Source organism: Syngnathus acus, chromosome 8 (genome assembly GCF_901709675.1).
Source record: "Syngnathus acus chromosome 8, fSynAcu1.2, whole genome shotgun sequence".
Lineage (NCBI taxonomy): Eukaryota > Metazoa > Chordata > Actinopteri > Syngnathiformes > Syngnathidae > Syngnathus > Syngnathus acus.
This window is the reverse complement of record NC_051093.1, coordinates 9,980,642-10,006,947: the sequence shown is the minus strand read 5'-3', so window position 1 is coordinate 10,006,947 and position 26,306 is coordinate 9,980,642. Positions and strand designations below refer to the sequence as shown.

The window sequence follows — 26,306 nt, the reverse complement described above, 5'->3', positions numbered from 1 at the left end:
TGCAGAACACAATTATCCGAGGAAATGATCCAGAAATGTATATGAATAAATCAATAATCGAGATATTTAAATGTATACTCTTATTTCTCATGATAAATAAATGAATAAATAAATGAATGAATAAATAAAGAAAGAAAAATATTTTTACAAGATTCCTCTACAGCCCCACCCCTCGCCCAATAAAGAAGAAGCGCGGGCGGGGCTGTCCTGGGGTCATAAAGGCAGCACGAAAGCGGTCGTGCGGATTGGGTTGCTGCTGCTGCTGCTGCTGCTGCTGGAGGTGCAACTGCAACTTGTTGCCTGCTCTGCTCTGCTCTGCTCTGCTCTGCTCTGCTCTGCTCTGCTCGTCCTCAGTCGAACCGAGAAGCCGACTAGTCGCACGTCACCATGTCAGACCGCCGCTCAGGGCTCGTGTACCTTATGACGGGGGGCTGCGGCTTCCTGGGTCGGCACCTGCTGCGAGTTCTGCTGGACTACGAGGGAGACGCGGTGGCAGAAGTTCGAGTATTTGACAAACACACGGAACCAGGACTCAGTGCGCTCGGAACCGGTAAGAGTGTGGACTTTTGAATGCATTTATTTCAATCTTCAAACTAGTCGTTTCGAGAGGCATAAAGCTGAAATGAACTTGATTTTGGTGACACTTGAAAGCAAATTCTCTTCTTTATGAGACTTTTGAATGCATTTATTTCAATCTTCAAACCAATCGTTTGGAAAGGCATAAAGCTGAAATGAACTTGATTTTGGTGACACTTGAAAGCAAATTCTCTTCTTTATGAGACTTTTGAATGCATTTATTTCAATCTTCAAACCAATCCTTTGTAAAGGCATAAAGCTGAAATGAGCTTGATTTTGGTGACACTTGAAAACAAATTCTGTTCTTTATGAGCGGGCCACATTGCTCCATTGTTCAGTAGAAAATGTACATGAGATCACTTTTCCACTATAATCATTTAAAAATCAGCCTTGTCATGTTTTCAAGTGTTGCACTTTGCACTCACTGCTCGAGTTGCACTAGCTGACCTTTAAACTTTCGGCCAGCGACCAATCAAACCTGCAACTGTCATTACATCATACAGATTTTTGGGGCTATTATTTCCATGCTATTTACATAGACGCACCAGTTGTAAATAAGTCTTTTTAAATATAAGCAAAACGGAGCCTGTGTTGCGTGGTCACCATGCAGAGATCCCCTCCGTGCAGGATGGTCCACTCCCATGCCGTTTCCTGTTGGCCTGTCACCACCTGTGTCAACGGCATAGCGCATGTGTGTGTGTGTGTGTGTGTGTTTAGTGGCCGTGTTCAACCTTGGCTTCCCTGCGCTGAGCGGATAAATCTGTCAAGAAGCGGCATTCCGCTGTCACTGCAGAGTGAACAAGGTGTAGAATCCACTGACATGGACGGGATGCCTATGTGGAAAAACGCTTTGTTCGGGCTTTCATTGTGTAACGGCAAACACGCCGGAGGCCCCCTGTAACCAGAGACCTCAGCCCACAGCCACCGCACCGCACCGCACCCATCCTGGACCTCACCAACTATCATCCATCACACCGATTTGTTGTTGTTGTTGTTGTCATAGGAGGTGAGAAGCACTCATTCGTTCTTTCTGTTTGGTCCCTCAGGGCGGACCAAGGTGACCATCATCCAGGGCGACATCACGGACTATGAGAGCGTGCTGGAGGCATCCCGCGGCGCCCACGTCGTCATCCACACCGCCAGTCTGGTGGATGTCTGGCACAAGGTCCCAGAAGCCCTCATTTATGGCGTCAATGTCACAGGTAAGTGTCCAAGTGTCTATTATTCACTGTGAGACTACAAAGATGGCCAGCCACTGCGAAACTTTTCACTGTGATAAGAAGTGCGACCTAGTGACCCACTTCCTCATGGGTCTCCTTGTGTTATTGTTCACATGGAGCTTGGCCCTGTGCCATTTTCAACACTAAAATGCACAAGGACAACCTATTCTCCTGGGGTCATAAAATCAAGCACTAAATGACATCATTCGGTTGGCCGAAAGGTCATGCTCAGCATATTTGTTTAGTGCGACAGCTACTATTGAACGGCAGCTGACATCTTCATGACAGCTTCCTGGCATGTCGTTGCCTCCATCAGAGAGAATGACTCAAACTCCAATTCAACTTGCTGGAAGAAAAGGACATTCCACCGCTGTCATTTTCTGCATGATCGGAACAAATGACAATTCCCATCCTAGCGGGATGTTTTTTTGTTTTCTTCGTGATTGCCCTTACTGGCCACGTACCGGTGAGAGCTTAACATGTTGCAGACCAGGATGCAGCAGCACCGCAAAAACGCTTCAAAATCCACTTTTAGGAACTTAATTCACAGTACTTGACAAGAGTTGAAGGAAATAGCAATGTCGGACTTAACTTTTAGGTGGGGATGATTCTGTGGTTTTGTAGTTGCTGCCTTTTTGAAATAGTTTCCCTCGCATGTAAGTGTGCTAAGCCTTCATTATCATGGTGAAATCACGTTCCCGCATATTTGTCTTCACACACTCTTGACCAAGAGTTTTCTTCTCCTCTGTCAGGAACGGAGAATGTGATTAACGCCTGCGTGGACAACAACATCTGCAGTCTCCTGTACACCAGCAGCATGGAAGTGATCGGACCCAACATGAACAGGGAACCCTTTGTCAGGTAGAACCTTTTGAGCCAATCACGTTGCTGAGACATCACGGCTGTATTTCTAACTTCGATTCCAAACGTTGTCAAACTCGGGTATCTTCGTAAAAGCATGTTTTTTAACCCTTGGGTCCGCTTTCAGTTCTGCTCGTTCCATTTGCGTGCAGCATCACGGCTAAATGCTGATGCACCATGTTTGTGGTGAACTCTGGCATCTATGAACTGATCTGAGCTTGTTGACTCAAGAACAATGATCCATTTTCAACATGCACAGTTCCTGTCATGATGGCAAGAGAAGTGGACCAAACTAACTCCGCCTCAAAGTGACGTGTATCTTTTTTCCTCTCAGTTGGTTCCTCAAGAGAGCAGTACTGAAATGTTTTTTTACCCCGTTTATTATTCCTCGAGTCAGCTATGTGACTGACTTCTTTTTTCCACCGTGATGTTTCTTTCCAGCGTGTCTGGCAGGTCACTTGTGTTACGCAGCGATTCTGCGAGCAGAGGACTTGATAGCCTTCATGGGCTTAAATGCTCATCCTGGTTTACTCACTAATTAGGCAGAAATCAAAATAACCAAGACATCGGCAACTCCTTTTTCTGCGTGCTTTCCGACTCACCCTTTCCGACGATGTACAATTACTCATTTGGAATGACTCGTTCGTGTGTCTGCGTAGGGGGAACGAAGACACACCCTATCAAGTGAAGCACACCATGGCTTACCCCAAGAGCAAGGCCAAGGCCGAAAAGATGGTCCTTGAAGCCAATGGAACAAAGGTAGCGCCTGAGAATGGTTCCGTTTTTTCTCTTTGATATGAGGAGTCATCAATTGTCACTCACGCCTATCCAAGTTGATCTTTCCGGCGGCTGAACTCGCACCCAAATATGACTCTCGGCTGGCTCGCTAGGTGCGGAATGGTGAGCCTTTGCACACGTGCTCTTTGAGGCCGACGGGCATCTACGGCGAGGGCCACGAGCTCATCAAAGACTTCTACAAGCTGGCCGTCAAAAGGGGAGGCCTGATCATCGGCGGCGTCCCCGACACCACCGAGCACGGCCGAGTCTACGTGGGTGAGTCTCGGAATAGACGCGCAAGGTCGCAGAGAACGTTCAACGTAGCGACCGTAAAGTCTGGCAACTCTTCTCTTCCTAGAGCCAACACGCGTCGTCGTCTGTCTGTCTGTCTGTCTGTCTGTCTGTCTGTCAAATGATCGAAATGACTAAGCTGGCCCAGCTAACGACGTCCCCGCTCTGCGCAGGCAACGTGGCGTGGATGCACGTGCTGGCCGCCCGGGCCCTGCGCGAGCGTCCGCAGACCGTGGGCGGCGAGGCCTTCTTCTGCTACGACGACTCGCCCTACAAGAGCTACGAGAACTTCAACATGCTCTTCCTGTCCACCTTCAAGTTCCGCCGCGTGCGCATGCCGCTGTTGCTGCTGTGGTTCCTGGCCGTGCTCAACGACGTCCTGCGCTGGCTCCTGACGCCCTTCTGCAACTTTGCGCCCCTCCTCAACAGCTACACCCTGGCCGTGGCCATCACCTCCTTCACCGTGGGCACGGACAAAGCGCTGCGCCACTTCCAGTACCGCCCGCTGTACGACTGGGACCAGTGTCGGGAGCGCACCCAGAAATGGGTGGACACCTTCCCCCTGGAGGACCCAAAAAACACCTAATCCCCCCCCCCCCCTCGTGCCGCTACAGTATTTTGTACCTCACACTAACAGGGGGCAATAAAACACCAAAGATTCATCCTTCACTTGATCAAGTTTGGTCAACAGAAACAAACACACAGGCCTCAGTGTTGAAGAAGACTGAAATGTGGCCATAAAGATTCTCGAAGTATCTTCCCATCCACAAGGTGGCGGCGATGGTAATATGCCACTGCGTGAAAATAGTAACTTCAACACTAAACGCTTGCCTGCGGAGTATTTCAGTCAAGTTTGATGTGTCCGTGGAGTCAGACAATTCGACAATAGCAAACTGTGGGATTACAAGACGGGACCCTGTTATTTTTCAACGTTTTTGTGTTGTATTTTGAAGATATCAAATTGATTATAATGATTAACAAGTATGACAAATGTAAAAACAATTTGCAAGCAACAGCCACATGTCTTTTCATGTGAGATTATATTATTTTGCACTTCTCAATTTAAGAAATTCTATTTTTCCCCAGTAACAGTTTGACTTTTTAAGTCTCAAATAAAGTTGATTTAATATATTCTATTAATTGTGTTTGGTGTGTCTTGTTTCTTTTGGGATTCCATGATCTTGGCCCTTCATCTTTGGGAGTTCCCTCTTAGTGTTGGTCAGCAGGCACGCCTTCTCTTTTGTTCCATTCTGAGGTTTTTCCATGGAGACCATCACAACATCTACATGCTTCACAACAATGCGTGGAGAGACCAGCCACATTATATTCAATGCTGTAGCCCAGATTTAAACCCCAAACTTTATATATCAGAAATAAAGCTGCTTCATCATTATTTTTTAAATATAATACAATATAAATCAAAAGTATATAAATATAATATAGACAAAGACCTGGCGAATGAAAAAATAGCCTCATTATTAACTGCTTTGCTGTACAAATAAGCAATGTTGGATGGATGGATGGATGGATGGATGAATATAAAGTCGGCCAACTGGCTGAAATAGGTAGAATTTGGCGCCGTCTGTCGATCAGACCCATTAGGTGCAGCATAGTGGCGTAATGACGTCATCAGTCCGCCTGCTCTCCGTAAGTTTGTTAGCGATTTAAAAGTATTAAATCGAAAACAAATATTTGTTGTAGCGTCCGATGGTTTGTCGTGGTGAATTTTTTTAAATTTAATAACCAAAACGCATCTGATGGGCGCGACGCGCGCTGCGTGCGCGTCCTTGTCTCCACGAACGCGCACGTACGGAGCTGTCAGTCGGAAATGCGGGCGGCTGGCAGAGGATGTACCCGTGGTGCCTAACTTGGATGAATTAAACAAAAGAAGTCGTTTATTTCGCTTTGTATGGCTGTGGGAATAAAAACAACCGATGAGCACGTTGCTCTTGGGAAAGGGTCGACGAGGTAACGCGGGCTAGCAAGCAATGCTAACACAGACGGACGGCTGCTGCTGCTGCTGCTAGGAGAAGCTAATAACTAGCTGCTACGCTAGCTGGCGAACGCAACACCACCCGCTACCACCATCACCACCACCACCCGCAGCCGCAACCGCCGAGCGTCCTCATCATCGCCATCGCTCCGGCGTGTCGCCTCCCCGCAGTTTTCCTTTCCTCTCCGCCGAGGAGCCTGGCGGAGGAGCCGTCGCTGTGGCGGGCCAACGCGCGCCCAGGAACCCTCTGGACACCCGGGCGTACTCATCGCAGTGACAACGCCGGGCGTGGGTGAGTTGAGCTTTTGACGTAGGGTGGGGGGCGAGCGAGCGAGCGACCGGGGCGAGCCAAGCCGAGCCGAGTCTCCGAGGCCGCGGAACCTGATCGGCCCGGCCGGCCGGGCCTCCTGGCACGTTGGATGCGCGTTAGCCAATTAGCCGCGCGTAAATCTTTCTTGTTGTGCGGCCAGACCTCCCACTGGGGGGCCCCTTTGAAAGTGTTTGTTAGCTTAGCATGTAGGCTCCGCTCCGCACTGCACTGCACGATCAGCAGAATAGCGGATCAGCGCCCTGGTGATAAGTGCTGTGTTATTTTGAAACGCTTGACACGCATGATTAATTTAAGAGCACTCGTGCAGAAGATGTTACTCTGGTCATGCGACTTGCGCAGTGCACTGGCAGGCAGTCTGCTACAAAGTGGAATTACTCATTACATCCTTTCTATTTATAAGATCCTGCCTTGCATAAGAGGAAATGCTGCCTGGCATCTATTGTTGTATTGTTATGTTTGAGAGGACAACTTACTATCTGATTTGAGAGCGTGCGTGTATTTAGATGAACAGGTATGCCTGACAAGAATAATCATTTCATTGAATTCGTTGCTTATCATTTGTGTACAGTAGAAACAAATACTATGATAAACATGAATGAATGAATAAATAAATAAATGGCACCCTGTGCGTTTCATGATTAATGCACACCCTCCTGACTCCAGTTATTCATGAAACCCACGTCTTGTACAATTGAAATAAACAGAAAGACCAGAAACAAATGCAAGTAATCCAGTATAAATAAATCTCCAGCCTTGCACAATGTGTGTCACATGATGAATGCAATCACTCCTCTTGCCAGTTAGGAATATTTAATGCTATCGCTCTTACAGCCAGTTTGAAAAATGCCAACTTGCTTGCATCATAGAAATCAACAAATGATCTGCAGTCAAAAAACAAAATATCAGAAGTAATTTGTTGGGAAAAAAAAAAAGTCATACTACGCCTGTGCTGTGTCACTCGTTGACAATGTAACAAAACAGTGCAAATGTTGTAACAGTGTAATCATTTGATTACTGAGCTGTATTTGCGATCTTGACTTAAGACAGTTGGTATGATCTCTTGATGTTTATTCGCCAATTCATTGTTGCAAATTGTGCACCCATGTTGCAGGAGAGCCCTCGTCCCAACATGGCCGAACTTTCCGCCTTATCGTCGCCGCCGCCCACCTCGGTTGACGGCCACGCTCCTTCTGCCTCGGTGGCATCCAAATCTTCTCTCTGCAATGACGTGAATTTAATCCGAAACACTCGCGCTGTGCCGCAGGGTTTGTCATCTGCCGACACCCCCCAGAAAGAGGAAGTGGCGGGGCCCGATGCTCCCGTTGAAGCAGATGTGCCGCAACAGGCATCCCTTTCCCCTGACCTCACTCCGGGTCCTAACCTTTACCCCAGCGTGCACATCACCCACAACCCTCCTCCCCCTGCTACGAAGGATGTCCCTGTGGTGCCCCCAGTCGCGGCTCCCACGGTTGCGGCTCCCCCGATCGCAGGACCCCTGGTCGCGGCGCCCCCAGTCGTGGCACCCCCAGTCGTGGCACCCCCAGTCGCGGCACCCCCAGTCGCGGCACCCCCAGTTGCGGCACCCCCAGTCGCGGCACCCCCGGTCGCGGCACCCCCGGTCGCGGCACCCCCGGTCGCGGCACCCCCAGTCGCGGCACCCCCAGTCGCGGCCACCGAAGTCGCGGCACCCCCAGTCGCGGCACCCCCAGTCGCTGCCCCCCCAGTCGCTGCACCCCCAGTCGCTGCACCAGTGGCGCAGAAACCACAGCAAGCCCCCAAGAGTCCTCCCCCACCTGTGTACCCAAAGCCTCAAAGTCCCATCAAAGCACAGCCGCCCTGTAGCCCGCCTCCACGGGCGGGGCACCCCAGTCCCCCGGTACCTCACCCCGGCCCCACAGTGCCGCTCATTCAAGAACCTGGCCCACCCTGCACCCTGCCACCAAGGGCGGGGCACTCCAGCCCCACATTGCCGCTCATCCAAGAGCCCAGCTTTCCCCAGCGGCCGGCCCCCGACACCCTCAGCTACCTGGAGTCCGCTAGCTTGATGTCAGGGACGCTGGAGTCGCTGTCGGGCATCGGGGACGACGGCAGTTCGCTGGGCTCCGACTCGGAGATCAACGGCTTGGCGGTGAGGCGCACCGACAAGTACGGCTTCCTGGGCGGCAACCAGTTCAGCGAGGGGAGGTCAGTTCAACTTTTATCAAAGTATTGTCACACACTCTGATTTTCTGTCCCCGAGTGGCAATGGATGCGCTCGTTGGCGTCATCGCTTTGCCTCGCCATCTTTTTCCTGCTGCTTCCTTATGAAGCTGCCTTTGCTGTGACTCACCTGCTGCTGCGTGTTTGTGACTCATTCCCACGCACTGACCTCGATGTCAGAAGCTGTCGGCGGCCCTCTCGATGAGCTAATTTCTCCTCCGCTCGACCGCCTTTTATGACTACGCACGCTCGTATGGGCTATAGTGTCATGGTGCTGTTGCTGTATCGTTCGTTGTTTCAGCGACAAGGACGTGCGAGTGGAGGTGGCCCGACAGAGGGAGATGAAATGGCTGGACATGTTCAACAACTGGGACAAGTGGGTCAAACATCGCTTCCAGAAGGTACACTTGAAGTTGTCACGGGAGCCATCGGAATCATGATAGCGAGCGATACTAACGTTAGTCAAGTGAAAATAATGTGCGCTTTTGTCACGTCGCAGATAAAGCTGCGCTGCCGCAAAGGGATCCCGTCATCTCTCCGCTCCAAAGCCTGGCAGCTGCTGTCCAACAGCCAGGAGCTGCTGGATGCCAACCCTGGCAAGTTTGAGGTACCGTAGAATACACCGTGTCACGAATCACCAAAAGCACACACACGGCCCAAAGGACTGCACAATCAGCAATATGAGCGTGTTGTGACAACTCCATTTCGCCATCTAATCACGGCTCTACGCTAGCCATAGAAACTGCGTTAGAAGGGAAAATGGCACCACCGAGTGTGTCAGTGACAGGCTGGTAAAGGGAAGTTGCGGTCGAGGCGTCTGCGGGAGGGGGGGGGGCGCAGGAAGCCATAAGCTTCTTATCACGCCACCTAATCCCGCCTGTCAGAGCTGGAGTCATCTCCCCGGCCGGCCGGGCCTTTGTATCGACTTCCTTTGCGCCATCGGAAGCACTTCTGAAACTACTGACTGCTTTTGCCTTGCGCGCAGGAGCTGGAGCGAGAGCCGGGAGAGGCCAAGTGGTTGGACATCATCGAGAAAGATCTTCACAGGCAGTTTCCCTTCCACGAGATGTTTGCTGCGCGCGGAGGCCACGGGTCAGAATCGATTGATTGCTTGCTTGCTTGCGCCTTGCGCCGTTGACAATGTTGTGGGTCGGCAGGCAACAAGATCTCTACCGCATTTTGAAGGCCTACACCATCTACCGACCTGACGAGGGCTACTGCCAGGCGCAGGCTCCCGTGGCTGCCGTGCTCCTCATGCACATGCCCGCCGAGGTTAGTCGGCATTCTGGATGATTTCGGACCTATTTCCATCGTGCGCCTCGTCACAAGATGGCCGACAGTGATGCATGTGTGCACTTGTGATCCCCAGCAAGCCTTCTGGTGCCTGGTGCAGATCTGCGAGAAGTTTCTCCCGGGCTACTACAGTGCCGGGCTGGTGAGTTTGTCGAAAACCTCCATTTTAAGAGTTTTGATTCGCCATGTTTGAGCGTGCCAAACAAGGAATTTGACTTGGGTAAATCACAGCCTCTGTTCAACATTTATGTAGGTGACTAACAACACTCAGGACATGTGAAAAATGGCAAATATTTTCAATGTCGTCTTCTTTTGCCGACTCGTTGTTATGTTATACCCCCCCCCCCTTCAGGAAGCCATCCAGCTGGACGGCGAGATCTTTTTCTCGCTGCTGCGCCGCACGTGTCCCATGGCTTACAGACACCTGAAGAAGTTCAAGATCGACCCCATCCTCTACATGACCGAGTGGTTCATGTGCATCTTCTCGCGCACGCTGCCTTGGGCCTGCGTGCTGCGCGTATGGGACATGTTCTTCTGCGAAGGTACCAAATATGAGTCGTCTTGACACATTTCACATTGTATTCCTGTGGTGCAAGCTGCTGATTTTTTTTTTTAACTTTGTGGAATTTGATGGTCTCGTCTAGGTGTGAAAATAATTTTCCGCGTGGGCCTGGTGCTGCTCAAGCAGATGTTGGGCTCGGTGGACAAACTGCGGGAGGTGCAGGGCATGTATGAAACCATGGAGCGGCTCAGGGGCATCTCGCCAGACACCATCGGGGAGGATAGCCTGGTGCAGGAGGTGCGGAGTTCCTCTTTGCAGGGTTGTTCTTGACTGGAAACGCAGCCAGTACCTTTCTGACCATTCGCAGATGCACAGCCAACAAAACAAAACAAAAGAACCTTTTCGGTGAACTCTTTGCATTTATTCTGTCTTTGTATTTGACTGCCCTCTGGTGGCCAGAATATGCACAGCCGACACCCACTGTCTCAGTCCTCTTCTTTCTCTCAAAGGCTTCTTCTCTTGTCATCCAGGTGATCCTTCTCCAGGTGACGGAGGCGCTGATTGAGCGCGAGTGCACCGTTCAGGTGAGGAAATGGCGCGAGTCCCGAGGGGAGCTGACTCACCAGCCAGGCCGCCGCCTGCACGGCACCCGAGCCATCTTTGAACACAAGCGTCGCGCCGCCGCCATCAGCTCAGGGGGCAGCTTTTCCTTTCTGGCCAGCAGCGTCCCGCCGCCGGGCCCCCTGCGGGCCTCGTCCTCCCTGCTCTCGCTCCCGGGCTTCCGCAAGTCCAGAAACCCATTCCACTCGCCCGGCAAGAAGAGCTCCTTTTCGGGGCCCTCCTTTTCTGACGCCGCACGGCCGCAATCTCCCCCAGCCGCCGGCAGTCAGAAGCCGCCCATTCCTCCTGGGGCGGCGCAAAGGGCGCCACAAGTCCAGAGCCCCCTCGTGGGGAGCGGTCCACGAAGCGGTCAAAGCGCACCGACGCCCAACGCTTTATCTCCCTCCCCGAGGGTGGTCTCGGAGCAGATTACACCCACCATCCCCTCACCCACCGCCAACAACACGCCCCTGATGCCGGGCGCCGACGACGGCAGCAACAAGGGGGCGGCCGAGTCCCCGCTGGCCACGCCCCCCCGAGTGGAGGAGGACGGCCGCAAGAAGAAGAAGAGCAAGGAAGACAAAAAGAAGGAGCGCGACGATGAGAAGAAGCGGCTGAAGGAAAAGAAGGACAAGGACAAGGCAGAGAAGGAGAGACTCAAGAAGGAGAAGGAGCGGATGGAGAAAGAGAAGAAAAAGGTGGGAAAAAAGAAGGACAAAGGTGCGGCGGGACCGGGGCCGGACCATGGCAAAAACAGGGCGGCCGCCGCCGCCGCCGCAGCCAAAGATTCCACCTCGTCGGAGCATGAAAAGAAAAAGGAGGCTGAGTAAGCAATTGGGTTTTCTTTGGAGACGGATTAAAACTGTTAGCCTCGTAGCACAATTGTCAAACTCGTTTTTGAAGGAAAGCAGCAAAAATAACAATTCAGTCCATTTGCTTCGATTCATCCTTTCACCTGGATGACTGAGAAATTTGCAAGCACATTAACATTTTTGTTACTATTGTGACAATTATGCTAAGAAGCTAAAAGACTTCCTGGATGGGGCGGCATCCATCCATCCATCCATCCATCCATCCATCTGTCAAACGAGCGAGGATGCCATCTCTCGTTCGCTCCACTTTTCTCATCATAACGTTATTCTTTTAACAATGACAAACCACAGAAGATGTACATAGTAATAATTAGAATCAAAGCAGCGCCTCCAAAGACGTTCAGTTGGATGATGATCACATCCAGTCTCCAGAAAACCAACCACCGAGCTGTTTTATTGGCTGTTGTATTGCGAGCGTGCCTTAGTAGCGTTGCGTTACTGCGCTATGCGGGCCTCCTCCCCCTGCTGCTGGCGATGGAGAGTATTGGAACCCTGTAGTGGTGCTTTTTGTGTGTTTTTAACTCAATCAAACGAGTGGGACTTTTTAAAAATACAATCTAATAGTTTGTAGTTTAGGCCTCAGTGCTTACACCTGAAAGAGGTATTTCATTGGTAAATTCATTCAACAGCAGTGTTGGACGTGCACCTTGGAGGATTAGGGACACGTGGCATAGAAAAATCATGTGCCATGAGAATAGTCTTTTGTTTTTAAGGTGAGAAGTCAAAATACTACAAGTGTCATTCTTTCAGATTAAAAATACAAATTGATCCTCATTATACATTGTGCAGTATGATCGCAATGTTTTTCTTTACAACTTACAACTCAAAAATGACTTTTCCCCCCCCCCCCCCCTTTTTTTTTATTGGCTTCTGTTGTTTTTTGCCGATCAAAAATGAAGGACTTTATTCTAGTAAAAATCCGACTTTAGCCTAGGTTTTCCCTCAAATGGATGTCTTTGAAGACAGAAAAGACTTCTCGTAGTCTATCTATTTTTTCTTGTGAGTGTGTCCTTGATCCTCCTTTGTAAAAATTAGACCAATGAGTGTTACTTAAAAACTAATATGAATTTTATTTATCCAAGTGTCAGAATGTGATCGGAAGACAATGAAGGATAATCTTTGCACTTGTCGTAGTTTGGAAAAATATTTCCTGTCAAGCTTGTTTCTGGGCAGGTTTCCCCACATTTTTTTTTTTTTTTTTTACTTGAGCGTGAGGTGGCCGTTGTGCCCACGTAGCATTAACCTCTCACCTTTTGATGTATTTATGTATAAAGTGGTTAATTTAATCAAATATAGTATATAATGATTATTAATATTAATGTTATTATTTTTCTAAGAGAGTTGTCGGACGCCTGGTTGACTGGAAGGTTGTTGCACGTCATCATTTATCCGTGTCAAGTTGTGGAGTTAGTTTTGGGAGCGGAAGCTCTTTACTTCCTGCTTCTCGTGATGTATCTGTGGACTCTTAACTCGTTGCCATGACAACGGCCCATCAGTGCAGGCAGGACGAGCAACACTGACTCCCTTTTCGTCATCGTCCTCTTGTTGTAATTGTTGTTGTTGTCGTGAAGGATTTTTGTGTACCTAACGTGTCCTCCCTCCCATGCCAACACACTCCTAATCCCATGCGCACACACGTAGCGTTGACCCTGAACGCTTCTATGCAAACTATAACTGGACGCCAATTTCGCAATATGTCACCATGGTTACCAGGTGTGGACTTGAAAAGAAGAAGTGCATTTCCGTTGGGTCCTTTATGCATTTCTGATCTGGAAAACGAGTTCCACACATGAAAATATTTACAAGGCTGTTGGTCTTTTTTTTTTTTTTTAATGTTGTGTTTTTGAGTTTACAAATCACTCTCACTCTGGTGAAAGTGAATTAATTGACGATGTTCTAGCTAATTGAATTCATTCCTTCACATTGACGTGATGTATTTAATTGATGAAAATGATGACATTTGTGATGAGTAATAAACCATAATATGTATATATTTGTTTTACTTGTTCGTTTCATAAGACATTGGTGACCGCTGTCTAATGACGTCATCAAAGCTCGCCCCGATCTTCAACGCACCAATTAGGAAGCTTCATGTAATAAAATGCGGAAGAAAACACGGGAGGGGGGAAAAGAAGCTTCCCGACGTGGCGATCTTGTGCTGTAAACAAGTTCAAGACTCAAGGAATCCTGTCAAATTGCTGCATGAGAATAAAATAATCTAGTTGAATTTATTGTGTTTAGCAAAGCAACTCGTGGTTATCTTTTCGGGCTATATATCGCGTGACATAAAATTGGACAGTGCAGCGTTCTTCTTTTGCGTAAAAGCAGAAATGGAGGACTGCGGTGCTCTTTTCGCCACCGAGAGGTACGGCAGTGGCGAGTCGTGGCACTACGTTGCAAAGGACGGAGCCATGGAGAGCAGAAGGGACGGCAGGGAAGATGAATCGAGAGGAAATTCATTTGGGGGGCTTTTTAAAGTACGGAAGCCTCACGAGAACTCGATGGTTTTATGACATTTTGCTTGACTTCTTCATTTTTCCTTCATTCCATTCAGAGCGTATTTCTGCCTCAAGGCTATCCAGAGAGTGTGAGTGGAGACTACTTGCAGTACCAGTTTTGGGATACTGTGCAGGTACACATTTATTAGTATTGATAGCGAAATTGGGATCAATGATCAACATCATCGTCCATCTCCTCAGGCCTTCTCGAGCTCTCTGTCAGGAACACTGGCCACCCAGGCGTCCCTCAGAGGCGTCGGTGTGGGAAAGCAGGAAGCCACAGTCGCTGCGGCCACAGTCACCTGGCTGCTAAGAGGTCAATACAATGCTTGTATTATATTGACACCTTCCTTTCCATCGTAATGTGTTTCCTCTTAGATGGAACCGGCATGTTGGGAAGGATCGTCTTTGCCTGGTTAAAAGGGTACATCTCAGCACTGCGCCTTTCAGTCAGAGGTGGAAAAAGGACTAGGGTAATCTTTGTTAATGGTGCGTCTGTCTTAGGAACAAGTTGGACTCTGAGGCCAAGAAATGGAGGTAGGCTCAGGACTCAAATGTTTTATGACGATCTCCCCGACCGACTAAGACAGTCTCAATGTTTGTCAAGGCTTTTTGCAGACATTCTCAATGACTTCGCCATGTTCATGGAAATACTGGCACCGTTCTTCCCGGCCTGGTTCACCTTAATTGCGTGCACGTCAGGCCTTTTCAAGGTAAATACGGAAGTCGAGAATGTAAAATGGCTGTGACCGTTTGATTTATGTGTGTGAAATGTGGTTTTACTTTTCTTACCTCTTCAGGCTGTGGTGGGCGTAGCGGGCGGAGCCACCAGAGCTGCCCTGACCGCCCATCAAGCTCGTCGAGACAACATGGCCGACATCTCCGCCAAAGACGGCAGTCAGGTGCTTGGAAGGGTCCTAAAAAACAAAATCTGTAGTTTGCAACCTGTTGAATGTTTAAAATAAAATGGAATTCCAGGAGACTTTGGTAAATCTGGCCGGACTGCTGGTCAGTTTGATCCTCATTCCGCTCGTCACGGACAACCCAGCGTAAGTGCTAAATGTCCAGTTGTAATCCTAATGAAAATATTTATTGGTTGATGATTTCTATCCGCCAGATTAACCATCAGCCTCTTCTTCCTCTTCACCGCCCTCCACCTGTTTGCCAACTATAAGGCGGTGCGTTCGGTGGTCATGGAAACGCTGAACGAGGAGCGGCTCAGCATCGCGCTGCGGCGCTTCCTCCACGACGGACGCGTCCTGACGCCAATGGAAGCCAATCGGCAGGAACCTGTCTTTTTGGGTATAAGAAGCGGGATTGGTGCTCGCGTATTTGTGCATAGTTGCTTAAAAGATGATTATGTAATTGCCCAGAGTTTAGGAAAACCTTACCTATCAAACTTGGCGTGAGGCTTCAGGAAGTTGTCCAAAGGTGACCCTCAATATTTCTTCTGACGCATATTTGTTCATTTTGGGGCTTTTGAATTTGACATCTTTTTTCTTCCTTAGCCCGGAGGAGTTCCGTTTGGCTTTGATGAGAAAGGGTGCGCCATTCCTGCTGGGCATCACAAACGGTACAAAAGAGTCGCTGTGAATAGAGGGCCCCATTTACATCTGTACATTTCTGTGCTCTCAGGCTGCGTACGCGTGTGTTTGGCAGCGCACGCACGCACACGAGATGAAATCAGAGCCACGTGTCAAGCCATTTGGCTCAGCGACGTGTTGAGTCCACGGAGACAACATGGTTTGTCGGAAATGGTGCACAAGAGTTACAAGTTGATGGACACCGAGTTTGATGCTTTTCACAAAGGTGGGTTGACATGAGAGTTAGAAACAGGCGCTGTACAGGGTGTTTGATAAGATGATGGGTTTGATTGACAGGTTTGGAAGCCGCCGGGTGGGATGTGACGAGAACGCTGCTGGACTGGGACGAGTGGCGACTCGAGTGGAAGCCAAAAATCAGATAACACCCGCAAATATCTCAGTGTGTCAGACAAATGAAATCAATCTCATATGATTGACAGTGACGTCAGTTTTTAATAAAACATTTTTTTTTTCTTCATATTTTTCACAAAATTCATTGACTCCAACGGTGAACAGGGTGGCCATGTTCTACTTTTGACCCCTAGTGGGTGTCATTCGTGAAATACTCCTACATAAAAGAACGAAGAAGAAAACGACAACATCCACCAGGATACGATTTCTGCCCACCCCTCCAAAACAAAATCTATATCGAAAAATACTTTTGGATTTAATGACTAACGTTATCTCCTTTCGATCGGTTTTATGATATAGATGGATTCATGTCTCAAAATATAAATAGAATCATCACGTCGGACTGAAAGCCTGTGTTGGCCTTAATTTGAAAAGCGGATAGAGTTGACAGCTAGCTTGCTGCGTTGTGCTAGCAAAAGGATCAAAACAATTTCAACATTCGTGTCGGAAAGTTTTGTTCCAAATGGGCCGTTATAAGTGTGCGTACGGGTGTGAAAGCTCCGAGGACACCGACGAGAAGTATTTCAAGTGAGTTCGTTATCTGATCGTTTCTGGTTTCGCCTCCAATCCACTTGTAGTTAGCTGTGACAACTGTGTTTTGTAGGTTCCCACTGTGCAATGAGCGACGGCTGAAGAAATGGCTGGCCAATATGAAGTGGAAGGACTGGACACCTTCTCGCTTTTCTGTGCTATGTAGCAAACACTTTGAGGAGCAACACCTGGACCGAAGTGGCAAATGTGTCCAGCTTCGGGAAGATGCCGCGCCCACCATATTCCTGCCTCAAGATGAAGCAAGCAAAACCAAGGTTTGTTGAGTAAAGATTGCATTTACAACAGGCATCAATTAGATGAGAATTTCCACAACTATGCCTCCCTCCACTGTATCATGCATCTTCTAGGTCATGAAGCTCCATGAAATACTACAATAGCAGATTGTATTTGTTGACAAGTATGTCTGCTAAAACTGGTCGGATTGTCTTTAATGGTTGACTAAAGCCATGCTTTTAAAATCAATATTGTGACTCATCTCGTAGAACGGCAGTATCCCAAGAGGAAGAAGAAAAAAGGTAAACTTGACTGTTACCGAAGCAAATGTGGCGTCAATCAGGCTTGGATTCAACATTGTTCCTTGTCTCCACTGTGGCAGCACGTGAGCACCAGAGCCTGGCGGACGAGTTGTGCCGCAGCCTCGACGACCACGAGCCGTGACGTGCCGGACGAAGAAGAGTCGGTGGATGCCGACATGGATGTGGAGGAGGTGCAGGAAGAAACGGCGGTCAGGTGGAGGATCATCATGGACCCGAAGCTCACCAAGATCACGTCCTTGCCGCATTTCTTTCATGGAGATTACTGCGCCAAGCAGGTCACCCACACATGATGATGATGATGATGATATCATCACCACGCCCAAACGCTTTTTGGACAGTGATGAGTTCTAGATCCAATGTGACTACTCCCACTTCTATTACTTAAGTTTTATCCATTTTTATTTTGTTCTCAACAGGACGTTCAGTGGGCACCTGACACAAATGTAATGAGGACCTCCACCAAGGTTTGTTTACGTTTCTTCAGTTGACAAAAAGCCTTGGCAGATGTTTTTCACCTTATACATTGTCACTTTTCCCAGGGCATTTAATCTCGATTAGTAATCAAGTGAAGTAATCGATTAGGTGAGAGTTAAGTGTTTGAATGCCCTGACTACGCAATGACCTGCATTCCATTCAAACTAATGCATTGATGTCTCTGCAATAGACAGATGGTCTAAATCCTCAAAAGATGATCGAGGTGAGTCTTTTTAATCGATTATTATATCATATCATCTTTAAATTGACTGTGATTGGGTGGTGTCAGGTGACTGCGGCGTGGCAGTGGCTGGGCTTGGACGTACGAGGTCCTCTCCCTACGACGCTCAACGGCAACAAGTACTTGGTGACGCTGAGCGACTACTACTCCAAGTGGGTGGAGGCTGCGGCCGTGCCGTCCTATCTGCCCACGCACGTCGCCAAGCACGTCGCAGACGCCCTTGGCCACTTTGGCTTCCCCGTGCGGATCCTCTCCAGGCTCCCCTGCGAAGTCATTGGCCAGGTGAGTGACGTAAAGGTGTGACATCTTGACAGTGAAGCGGAGTAGTGACGTGACTGCGTGACGTCAGATCAATCAAGAACTCACCAGCCAGATGAAAAATGACGTGGCGTTCGTGGTACAGCATCCGCAAACCGGTGCTGTTGATCTCGACACGCAGCATACGATTGACAGGTTTGTATCAGTGAACACAACATTAGGTACATGAGTTTGAGAGATTGTGATATCGTGCCAGTATCAAGTGGTCGTTTCTGAAGGGAAAGTGTTTGAGGCATTTTTTTTCTTACTAACTAAGGACGTTTATTTGAAGCGAAACACTTTTACAGATTGGGCGTAAGCCATGTTTATTTGTATTGTGTCGGCTCCCAGCATGGTGAGCGACCTGGTGGATGAGCATGCAGCCGACTGGGACGTCTTCCTTCCGGCAAAAGTGTTTGCTCTATGCTTCCAAGAACATTCTCACACCAAAGAGAGGCCCTTTGCCGTGCTCTGCTGCTGTGATTCACAACTCGTCCACTCCCCACTAGAACTTCCTGTGAGTTTTAATATCTAAGATTTGTTTTGAAATGCTCTTAAAACGTCTTGTCTCCCAGTACACAGATGCAGAAATCCAAGAAAGCGCTTTCGTGGTGCAAAATGGAGCATCAAACATTGCACACGTTTGACTTCATTTTTAATTAGTTAATGAAGTTACTGTTGCACGACGTTGTTAAAAAATAAAAAACTGAATTTCGAAACAAGTCGAGTTATTCATTTTTATTTGAGGTCAAATTGAGAATGGCCCATCTTGATTATGGATTGTAAACTGGCAAACCGCTGCCACCTATTGGCTGTAGTTAAAACTGCACGTTCGCCAAACGCATTATGAAACAAAGCCTCAGTGAATATGCGCTAAAATGATGTTTACAAAAAGCAGTGAGCTAACAGGGTTTCTACGTTGGGACGCGTGACAAACGTTTCATCATGGAAAGAAAATGTGCACGTCTGACGTCACAGAAATGAAGCCGCATAGTTTGTCCTTAATGCGCGGGTTACATTCATGACGTAACGGATTATGTACGAGATCGCTTTTCTACATGTAACACTGAGTTCATATTGATGCTTTGACATCAACGGGTAGTAGTTTTGAGTACCGATTGACATCCTTAAAGGGCGCCGGGATTCCTCCGGGAGGCGTTGACAAAGACGCCCCGTGGTGGGGAGGAGGCAACTTGGAAATTCCGACGGGCGAGCTGCGAGTTTGAACGCCGCATCAGCTGTCGCTGTGCAGTTGAGGCGTTTTTTTTCTCCCTTTTCTTCCCCTCACTGTGCAATCGACCGCTAGACATGGTGAGTGAATTGAAACACTTGCTGATCCCGATAATAGCTTCGATGGCAAAACAACTCTTGGTCAGGCGGTGAATGTTTCTGATGTGTTTTGAAAATCACGTCAAAGATGCGAGTGTGTGTCACCCACCATCAAGCCTTCCGACTTCCACAAGAAGCCTTGCTTTGTTTGGCTAACGGACTGGTAGCCTCTCATTGTTGGACACTTATTAATAAGATTCAACATGGCTTTATTGATAAATCACTCCTTAGTGATAATGCTTCGTAAAAGCGTCTTGGCGTACAGAGCCGATTCTGCACAAGTGTCCAAATGTAATCATTGCCTAACACAACAAACTAGCTAGCTCAAGTTGTCAGCTTAGTTACCGCTTTCTTTTAAATAAACATTGTTTTGTTGATAACACGATTTGACCAGCGAGGCATTAAAAGCCACATAACGCAGAGTCGAGATGTTTGAAAAAGGATCTTGAGATTAACAGCTGCTTTAAATTTAGCTTGGTGTGTGGGTTCAAGTGGCTAAGCTATAATAGCATTTGAGCTCGTCACGATCCACCTACTAACGCCTGGAGTCCATCAAACGACATATATTTCGTTTTTTTTTTTGTTTTTTTTTTTATCCAAGCGCTTTTTATTGTTGATATAATCACGCTCCACAATGCTGTATGATCGTATAGCTGCCGCTGGTGAAGTTGTCCCGATCGAGTTGCCGAGTACACGGCGTTAGCTTCGTGCTAAGCTAATTAGCGTTAACTTTGATATCGTCTAACTGTAATGGCTTGATTTTACTATCTAAAGTTCTTATTCGCATTTTATTTCCATTAAGATATGTAAGAAGTATTTGTATATTGTGTGTCACCTATGAGAGCAAACATTTATACGAAATCCGACACTGTTTATTGTAACGCAGAATAATGTATTGCTTGTACTTTAAATGTTTTAAAAGAAATGGTTTTAGATTGAAAATCAATGTTTTATACATTTCTTACTTTTTGATAGTATTTCATATTAAAATCGCTGTAAATAATTAAAGGATATCCATTTACCACATGAAAACTATTACTGGAGCGGTAAGGTTTGCCGTGAAATACTGCTACCTGCTGGCTTCGTATAGCTTTTGCAAGTCCGCATTTATTTGTGTGGGATCTTGTTTTTCGATTGGAAGCTCCATTTCATGTTGTCCATATTGCGATGGATATCCAAGAAAGCCAAAGAAAACGCATCACGAATGAGCTTCGATATCTTGTCTCGTGTCCGCCAGGATGTGTTCCTAATGATCCGGCGTCACAAGACGACCATCTTCACCGACGCCAAAGAGTCCACCTCGGTATACGAGCTGAAGCGTATTGTGGAAGGCATCCTCAAGCGGCCACCAGAGGACCAAAGGCTCTACAAGGTAAACTGACCAAGATAGAAAGCAGACTTTCATTTCGAGGATATTTGGTGGAGAAACACAAACTGTGCATGACTAGGTGACACTTAATTCTACTTTGTCCAGGACGACACGGAGCTGGACGACACTCAGACGCTCGGAAACTGTGGCTTCACCAACCAGACGGCGCGGCCTCAGTCCCCCGGCACCGTGGGCTTAGCTTTCCGGCTCAGCGGTAAAAACGTTGTCGTCAATATTTGTGTGCGTGCGTGCTTGGTGGTCTTAAGTCCCCCCGCCCACACACTTGTCTTCCCTACAGATGATTCATTTGAGCAGCTGAGGATGGAGCCCTTCTCCACCCCCCCTGAGCTCCCGGACGTCATGAAGCCGCAGGACTCGGGCAGCACAGCCAATGAGCAAACCGTTCAGTGAGGGAGGGGGGCACGCAGGAAATCCACAGGCGGGGGTGAGGGGGGGGGGGGGGGGAATTTGAGGAAGTGGACGGACGACGAGATCTTCAACTGGACAGAAGCAAAAAGATCGGCTTGTTGTTTTTGTTGTATGAGCGAGCGAGCGAGCGGTGCGTTTGTGTGCATGCTAGAAAACGTTGTCACAGCCCCGACTGGTCGCAACACTGCTCAACACCAAGCAAGCATTGTACCTCCTATTTAATGATTCTTTCTGTTGGAGCTGTCGTTAAGCTGCCTTACTTCACTGTGAGCGTGTGCTTTGTTTATTTTTTGGGTTACTTTAGTGGCTTCAATGACAGCGTCGAGCAGGAGAGACCTTTTTACGCTTTTATGTTTGTATTGATTCAACTATTAGGGATTCACCCCTTTCTTTGGCACAAATTTTTATCCCATTTAATCAGCAGGCTGGAGATATTTAGACGAAAGAAATGTACACTTGTTGCCCCCCCCCCCCCGTTTGAGCCCCATTGTTGACCCCACAATCTTAACAGATCAAATTTTGTTTTTGTTGTTTTTTTTTTGCTTGTATACTATTTATACATTCATGCAGATTTTTTTCCTCGTGTTAAAACAAAGAAATAAACACTTGAAAAGTAAATGTGAAACTATATGGTGGATGAATGTTGGAATTTGATCAACTTTGGGCCACTGTCTAAAGTTAAACTTGAAATGTCCCTGAATACACCACAGCCCACTGTTTACTGCAATAATACTCGCAATTCCCCCACTTTGTGCTGTCCCCGAACGCCGCATCGGTTAGCATTTAGCCACGTGGCTAACGCAACGGCGCAGGAGTGAGTGAGTGAGTGAGTGAGTCTTTTGAAAGCAATCTCAGTGTATGCTCGAGCAAAGACAGCTTTCCAGTCCAACATTTTCCGAACAAATGGACACCGACGGCTGTGTCCTAGGCGCATGCCGCGCTGTCCTAGACCTGCTGGAGCGGGACTGGCAGCCTCTATCCACCGCCGAGCTCGACCAGCGGCTGGACCAGGCCGTGGAGGACATGCTGGAGGCGGACCTGATCCACAAAGTCAAGCAAACAAGTGAACCTCCGCCAAGGAATGACTCCGCCACCGCATCCTCCAGTACCGGGGAGGAAGAGGAGGGGCGGGGGGACGACGAGGCAGTCGAGGTGAGCGAGCGGGCGAGCGAGCGGGCGAGCGAGCGCCTTATCGCAGCAGCATATCCGAGCAAAGTGCCATGCGATCTTGTGTTCTTCCATGATCCGTCCTCACTCAGACTGTGACAGCCCTCCTGCGGAACGCCCAATCCCGAAGCCGTGTAGCGGGCCGTGCCCGACTGTCGCTGTCCCAGACCGTCCCGCTGTGTCTCAGCCTGCTGTCCAGCCATGTCAGCTACCGCACTTTGTCCAGCCTGTACCGTTTGGAGAAAGGCAACATCCACCGCATCTTTTTCTTCTTCTGCCATTGTATCAACACGCTGCAGCATGACCATATTCGTTGGCCCCTAGGTAAGATCGTGAGTGGAAAGCAACCTTGCTGTGTCAAATCCAAATCCAGCCCATGCACGGTGATTTGGATGTTTTCCGCCACAGGTGACGAGGTCGAGGCTGTTCTCTTCCCTTTCTCCGAAGAGCGGGCAGCAGAAGGCCGGCGCCTCCCTCGGGTGCTGGGAGTGTTGGGGCACGCTCGTATTCCCATCCGGATGCCGTGGCCAAAAGACAGCGGTGAGCCGGAAGCCGAGAGGCCCAAGAAGACGGAAGAGCGGCCCTCCTCTTGGCTCCATCTTGAATTGGTGTGCGACCGCACAGGACGCTTCATCCACTGCCGCATCGGGAACAGCCGGGACTCGGACGGAGGCGGCGCGCTCGCCTCTCGACTCGAGCGGGAATCTCACCCGATGCCTCCGGATTCGGTGCTGGTGGCCCGCGCCGGATATCCACTCTCGGCTCGCGTTTTGACGCCCTACCCGGGACGAGGCGGGATGAGGCAGCGGCGCTTCAACGCCGCGCTGGAGCCACACTTTCATATTCTGGACAGGGCCGTGGCGGGCCTGACGGGACGATTCCGAAGACTCCGGCGGCTGGACGTGGGAAATTACAAGCGAGCCAGAGCGGTGGCGTTGAGCGCCTGCGTCCTCCACAACGTGCTGATGGACGTCGGTCACGTGCCGCAAGGAGAACTCCAAGAGGTGGGAGACTTGAGTCAAGATGGAGAAGGCGAGGAGGATGAGGCGGGTGTACGCCTGCGGGATGGTGTCGCCCAAATGTTGCATTCTGGCAATTTGTGACAAACGTTTTATTTGCCATCACAGAAATATTTGTCTGCCTGCATGGCCAATTTCCCTTAATGTCCGAAAGGTTCCGACGTCGATGCTGGACATCGATCTATATTTTGTCTCGATTATTGTATTGTATTTGTAAGACGATTTTGCAAGCACCGATAGGGGAGATCCCGTTTTTTGGCTGACGTGTTTGAGTTCACCCCAGCTAGCAAAAAGGTGACAGGATGTTGTTGCTGTGATGTGGGTGGACGCACTTGTTAGTGCAGCTTGCGAGCTCCCTCCGCTAAACATGTCTGCCGCGTGCTTGGCTCTCCTCTCCGCCCTGTGCTTGTTCTGCACAACTCAAACCGGTAAGACTCATACCTGAGATGAGAATGGAACCTCATGATTACAAATCTCCTTCTTTTGTGCGTGTCTCAGTGGAGGGCAACGGCTTGATATGGAGGCCCGTTGGCGGATCTGCGTCCATCCAATGCAAGCTTTCTGAACCGCTCCCGATAACACTCGTGACTTTGTCTAAAGGCCTCGAGAAGAATTTTCCCGTTGTCAGTAAGACGTCCCAAAGAACCACCATTGCTCAGAATTTCCGCGGTAGGCTCCGGGCAGAGGGAGACTTGTTAAATGTGGACGTGCTCATCTGGAACCTGACCTCGGAAGACACCGGCTTGTACTGGTGTGGCCACGAGTGGTTTGATAACGGATTGTCGGAACATAAGAAAGTCTTTGACCACGTCCCGGCCGTGCTGGTCATTAGAGGTGAGCGTCATGACGATCCGGCCGGGTGCCTAACTACATTTGATTTCCAATGTGTTTATGGATAATAGATGAGCAGCAGTGTGACAATGGAAACCAAAATCTACTTGTGGGGCTGGTTGTGCTTTCGGCTGCTGTGCTATTTGGAGTCTTCATCGCCTTCCTCCTATGGAGCATACCCAAGGTGCGTGCGTGCGTGCGTGCGTGCGTGCGGCGTTTGTCAAATATTTTGCTGCCACTAGTAGTTTCAACACAAATGTTTGTTGTTTTAGAAGACACAAACTCACTAGACTGTATTAAAATGCGTGTATGTAGGATTCATGCATTCATGAATTGTGTCGCTCAGTTTAGCCTAGTTGCAAACGACGCATATTGCTCCCATTTCAGATCAAAAAGTGGCACGCCAAATATAGGCCACGGCACACCACCAATGATGTCTACGAGGACATGCGCGGAACGCTGCGAGCTGAAAGACGCCCTGTTTAAAAAACAAAACAAAGAAGTCAATGGCAAAACTTGCTTGTGCATTTCATTAGGTACGGGGAAAAAAAAAAGACTCCATTTATGACTGATACTGTACTATACCTCACTCAGGAACATTCCAAATGTTGAACAATGACTCAGTGAACTTCATGCAAGACCTGTCAGATGCCTCCCTCGCTCTTGTGATTTATCACCCTGTAATCTTTGTGGGCATCTTTCTGCATTCAAACCTTAAAAAAGAAAAGAAAAAAAAAAAGAAGGAAATCAAATGTTGAATTTTTTTGTTAGGGTTACTCTATTGATTAACTCCAATCACAAACATTTGTAATTTTTTCTGAAATAAAACAATATTCTGTATGTACTTGTATTGGCTGCCAAAAGGCTCATTTATACGCACGCTTACGGGACATTTGAGCAGTGGTTCAAAGTTGAAATGCGCTCATCATTCATCCAATTTAGCAGGGGTGTGTAAACGTTTAATAGACACTATTGTTGCACAAGGGCAATTGACAATTAAAAGTGAAGTATCACCTCATGTAAAAAATATTTGGGGTGTTCACATCATTCTTTGAAGAAATGATTTCTTGCCAATCAAAAGTGAGCATTATTTTTCGAACGTGCACATTTGACTTGAAAGTACATATAGGCTTGCTTGTGTGGACGCATTAGGCGATGAGTCAGTCCCGCAAAATGTTGCAGACATCTGCTACGGTACGGGGTGCAAAATCAGCCCAGTTATGTCTGCTGAATGTTGAGTGAAGGCTGCAAACGACAGTCATCTGTGCACCGTGCGGACAAAATCAGGTGGCAACTTTGAAATGTCACCAGAGCAACCTCTCGTCACGTTTGCACCACTTTTTGTGGCTACAAGCTGTGAAGTTTCTGCCCGGGCCGGGGTCGCTAAGTGTTGAAGCTGGTGGGTTAAGTGTTACAATAACAACAACGTCTTGAGTTGAGCAAACGGAAACCAAGACCCCCGCTCGCTCTTCACAGCCGAGGGGCCAAAAAACATAAATACCACAAACGCGCATTGTGCACAGGCTAGCTGCAGCCTGCCATAACTTGTAACAGGAAACGGCAAATGACAATTTGAGGGCAAGATACTTTTTGCAAGAGATAATCAGCAGCCAGATGAAGATGTGACTCAACTCATTTCTTTGATTGGAATTTCAAGTTGTTTTGAGCTTGGATACGGTCAGAGGTGTGACAAACCTTTCCCGCCATTCATTTGATCTGTACCTGCAGTGGTGGAGCTAGACTTTAATCCTTGAAATAACTCCAAACTCTTTTGTTTTGCCCTTGAATTGGAAGTAAAGCCCCCGAAGGTGTGACTGGAAACAGGTGAATGTTGACACAACACACGCACGCACGCACACACACACACACACGTGTCTTTTTCTTCCAACACATCTGCATGCTAATCACATCTTGTCTTTTATTGACATGTTGAATGGACGGATGAACTACCAAAGGTGAGGCTCCTAAACATGGAAAAGCTGAGCGTTTGGGGAGCCAAACCACTCCTGCACATGCCGCATGGGCGTGCGTGCGTGCGTACGTGCGTCATGACGC

The 26,306-nt window shown here is 48.5% G+C and overlaps 6 protein-coding genes and 1 long non-coding RNA gene across 10 annotated transcripts; 6 read left to right on the top strand and 1 right to left on the bottom strand.

Annotated features, from left to right (window-relative positions):
* The first annotated feature begins 301 nt into the window (after positions 1–301).
* Positions 302–4,718, top strand: hsd3b7 (hydroxy-delta-5-steroid dehydrogenase, 3 beta- and steroid delta-isomerase). The gene is made up of 6 exons (XM_037256022.1): positions 302–550; positions 1,623–1,778; positions 2,549–2,657; positions 3,317–3,416; positions 3,548–3,710; positions 3,899–4,718. Exons 1-6 carry the CDS (start codon positions 388–390, stop codon positions 4,309–4,311), a joined length of 1,104 nt encoding a protein of 367 aa, XP_037111917.1. The 5' UTR covers positions 302–387; the 3' UTR covers positions 4,312–4,718.
* A 793-nt stretch (positions 4,719–5,511) lies between these two features.
* LOC119125387 (TBC1 domain family member 10B-like) lies at positions 5,512–12,267 on the top strand. Its single transcript, XM_037255839.1, has 10 exons — positions 5,512–6,010; positions 7,161–8,233; positions 8,550–8,649; positions 8,748–8,855; positions 9,234–9,340; positions 9,406–9,520; positions 9,618–9,683; positions 9,894–10,083; positions 10,186–10,340; positions 10,574–12,267. Exons 2-10 carry the CDS (start codon positions 7,179–7,181, stop codon positions 11,471–11,473), a joined length of 2,796 nt encoding a protein of 931 aa, XP_037111734.1. The 5' UTR covers positions 5,512–6,010; positions 7,161–7,178; the 3' UTR covers positions 11,474–12,267.
* Positions 12,063–12,450, bottom strand: LOC119125545. The gene is made up of 2 exons (XR_005098493.1): positions 12,246–12,450; positions 12,063–12,214 (listed from the first exon to the last, which is right to left on the bottom strand). It is a non-coding gene; the product is annotated as an uncharacterized LOC119125545 (long non-coding RNA).
* Positions 12,451–13,604: 1,154 nt separating this feature from the next.
* On the top strand, positions 13,605–16,080 carry rusf1 (RUS family member 1). Of its 2 annotated transcripts, XM_037255974.1 has the most exons (13): positions 13,605–13,992; positions 14,070–14,147; positions 14,215–14,329; positions 14,392–14,437; positions 14,518–14,550; positions 14,621–14,726; positions 14,814–14,915; positions 14,992–15,062; positions 15,131–15,315; positions 15,387–15,444; positions 15,522–15,586; positions 15,649–15,822; positions 15,894–16,080. In XM_037255974.1, exons 1-13 carry the CDS (start codon positions 13,846–13,848, stop codon positions 15,977–15,979), a joined length of 1,266 nt encoding a protein of 421 aa, XP_037111869.1. In that variant the 5' UTR covers positions 13,605–13,845; the 3' UTR covers positions 15,980–16,080. The 2 variants fall into 2 exon arrangements, with proteins under 2 accessions (XP_037111869.1, XP_037111868.1); XM_037255973.1 differs by having other exon boundaries at positions 14,392–14,550; positions 14,632–14,726.
* A 72-nt stretch (positions 16,081–16,152) lies between these two features.
* On the top strand, positions 16,153–18,829 carry LOC119125453. Of its 2 annotated transcripts, XM_037256007.1 has the most exons (10): positions 16,153–16,535; positions 16,612–16,813; positions 17,042–17,074; positions 17,155–17,370; positions 17,512–17,559; positions 17,760–17,792; positions 17,859–18,092; positions 18,160–18,263; positions 18,459–18,624; positions 18,683–18,829. In XM_037256007.1, exons 1-10 carry the CDS (start codon positions 16,471–16,473, stop codon positions 18,752–18,754), a joined length of 1,173 nt encoding a protein of 390 aa, XP_037111902.1. In that variant the 5' UTR covers positions 16,153–16,470; the 3' UTR covers positions 18,755–18,829. The 2 variants fall into 2 exon arrangements, with proteins under 2 accessions (XP_037111902.1, XP_037111903.1); XM_037256008.1 differs by lacking the exon at positions 17,042–17,074.
* Positions 18,830–19,281: 452 nt separating this feature from the next.
* LOC119125525 (elongin-B-like) lies at positions 19,282–21,721 on the top strand. Its single transcript, XM_037256118.1, has 4 exons — positions 19,282–19,418; positions 20,674–20,808; positions 20,911–21,019; positions 21,104–21,721. The coding sequence occupies exons 1-4, from the start codon at positions 19,416–19,418 to the stop codon at positions 21,214–21,216; spliced, it is 360 nt and encodes a 119-aa protein (XP_037112013.1). The 5' UTR covers positions 19,282–19,415; the 3' UTR covers positions 21,217–21,721.
* Positions 21,722–21,972: 251 nt separating this feature from the next.
* Positions 21,973–25,091, top strand: LOC119125450. Of its 2 annotated transcripts, XR_005098472.1 has the most exons (7): positions 21,973–22,386; positions 22,494–22,725; positions 22,810–23,405; positions 23,694–23,848; positions 23,919–24,254; positions 24,323–24,435; positions 24,639–25,091. XR_005098472.1 is itself a non-coding variant. In XM_037256002.1 (3 exons), the coding sequence occupies exons 1-3, from the start codon at positions 22,093–22,095 to the stop codon at positions 23,502–23,504; spliced, it is 1,221 nt and encodes a 406-aa protein (XP_037111897.1). In that variant the 5' UTR covers positions 21,973–22,092; the 3' UTR covers positions 23,505–23,677. The 2 variants fall into 2 exon arrangements, 1 of the variants encoding a protein (XP_037111897.1); XM_037256002.1 differs by lacking the exons at positions 23,694–23,848; positions 23,919–24,254; positions 24,323–24,435; positions 24,639–25,091 and having other exon boundaries at positions 22,810–23,677.
* The last annotated feature ends 1,215 nt before the right edge of the window (positions 25,092–26,306 follow it).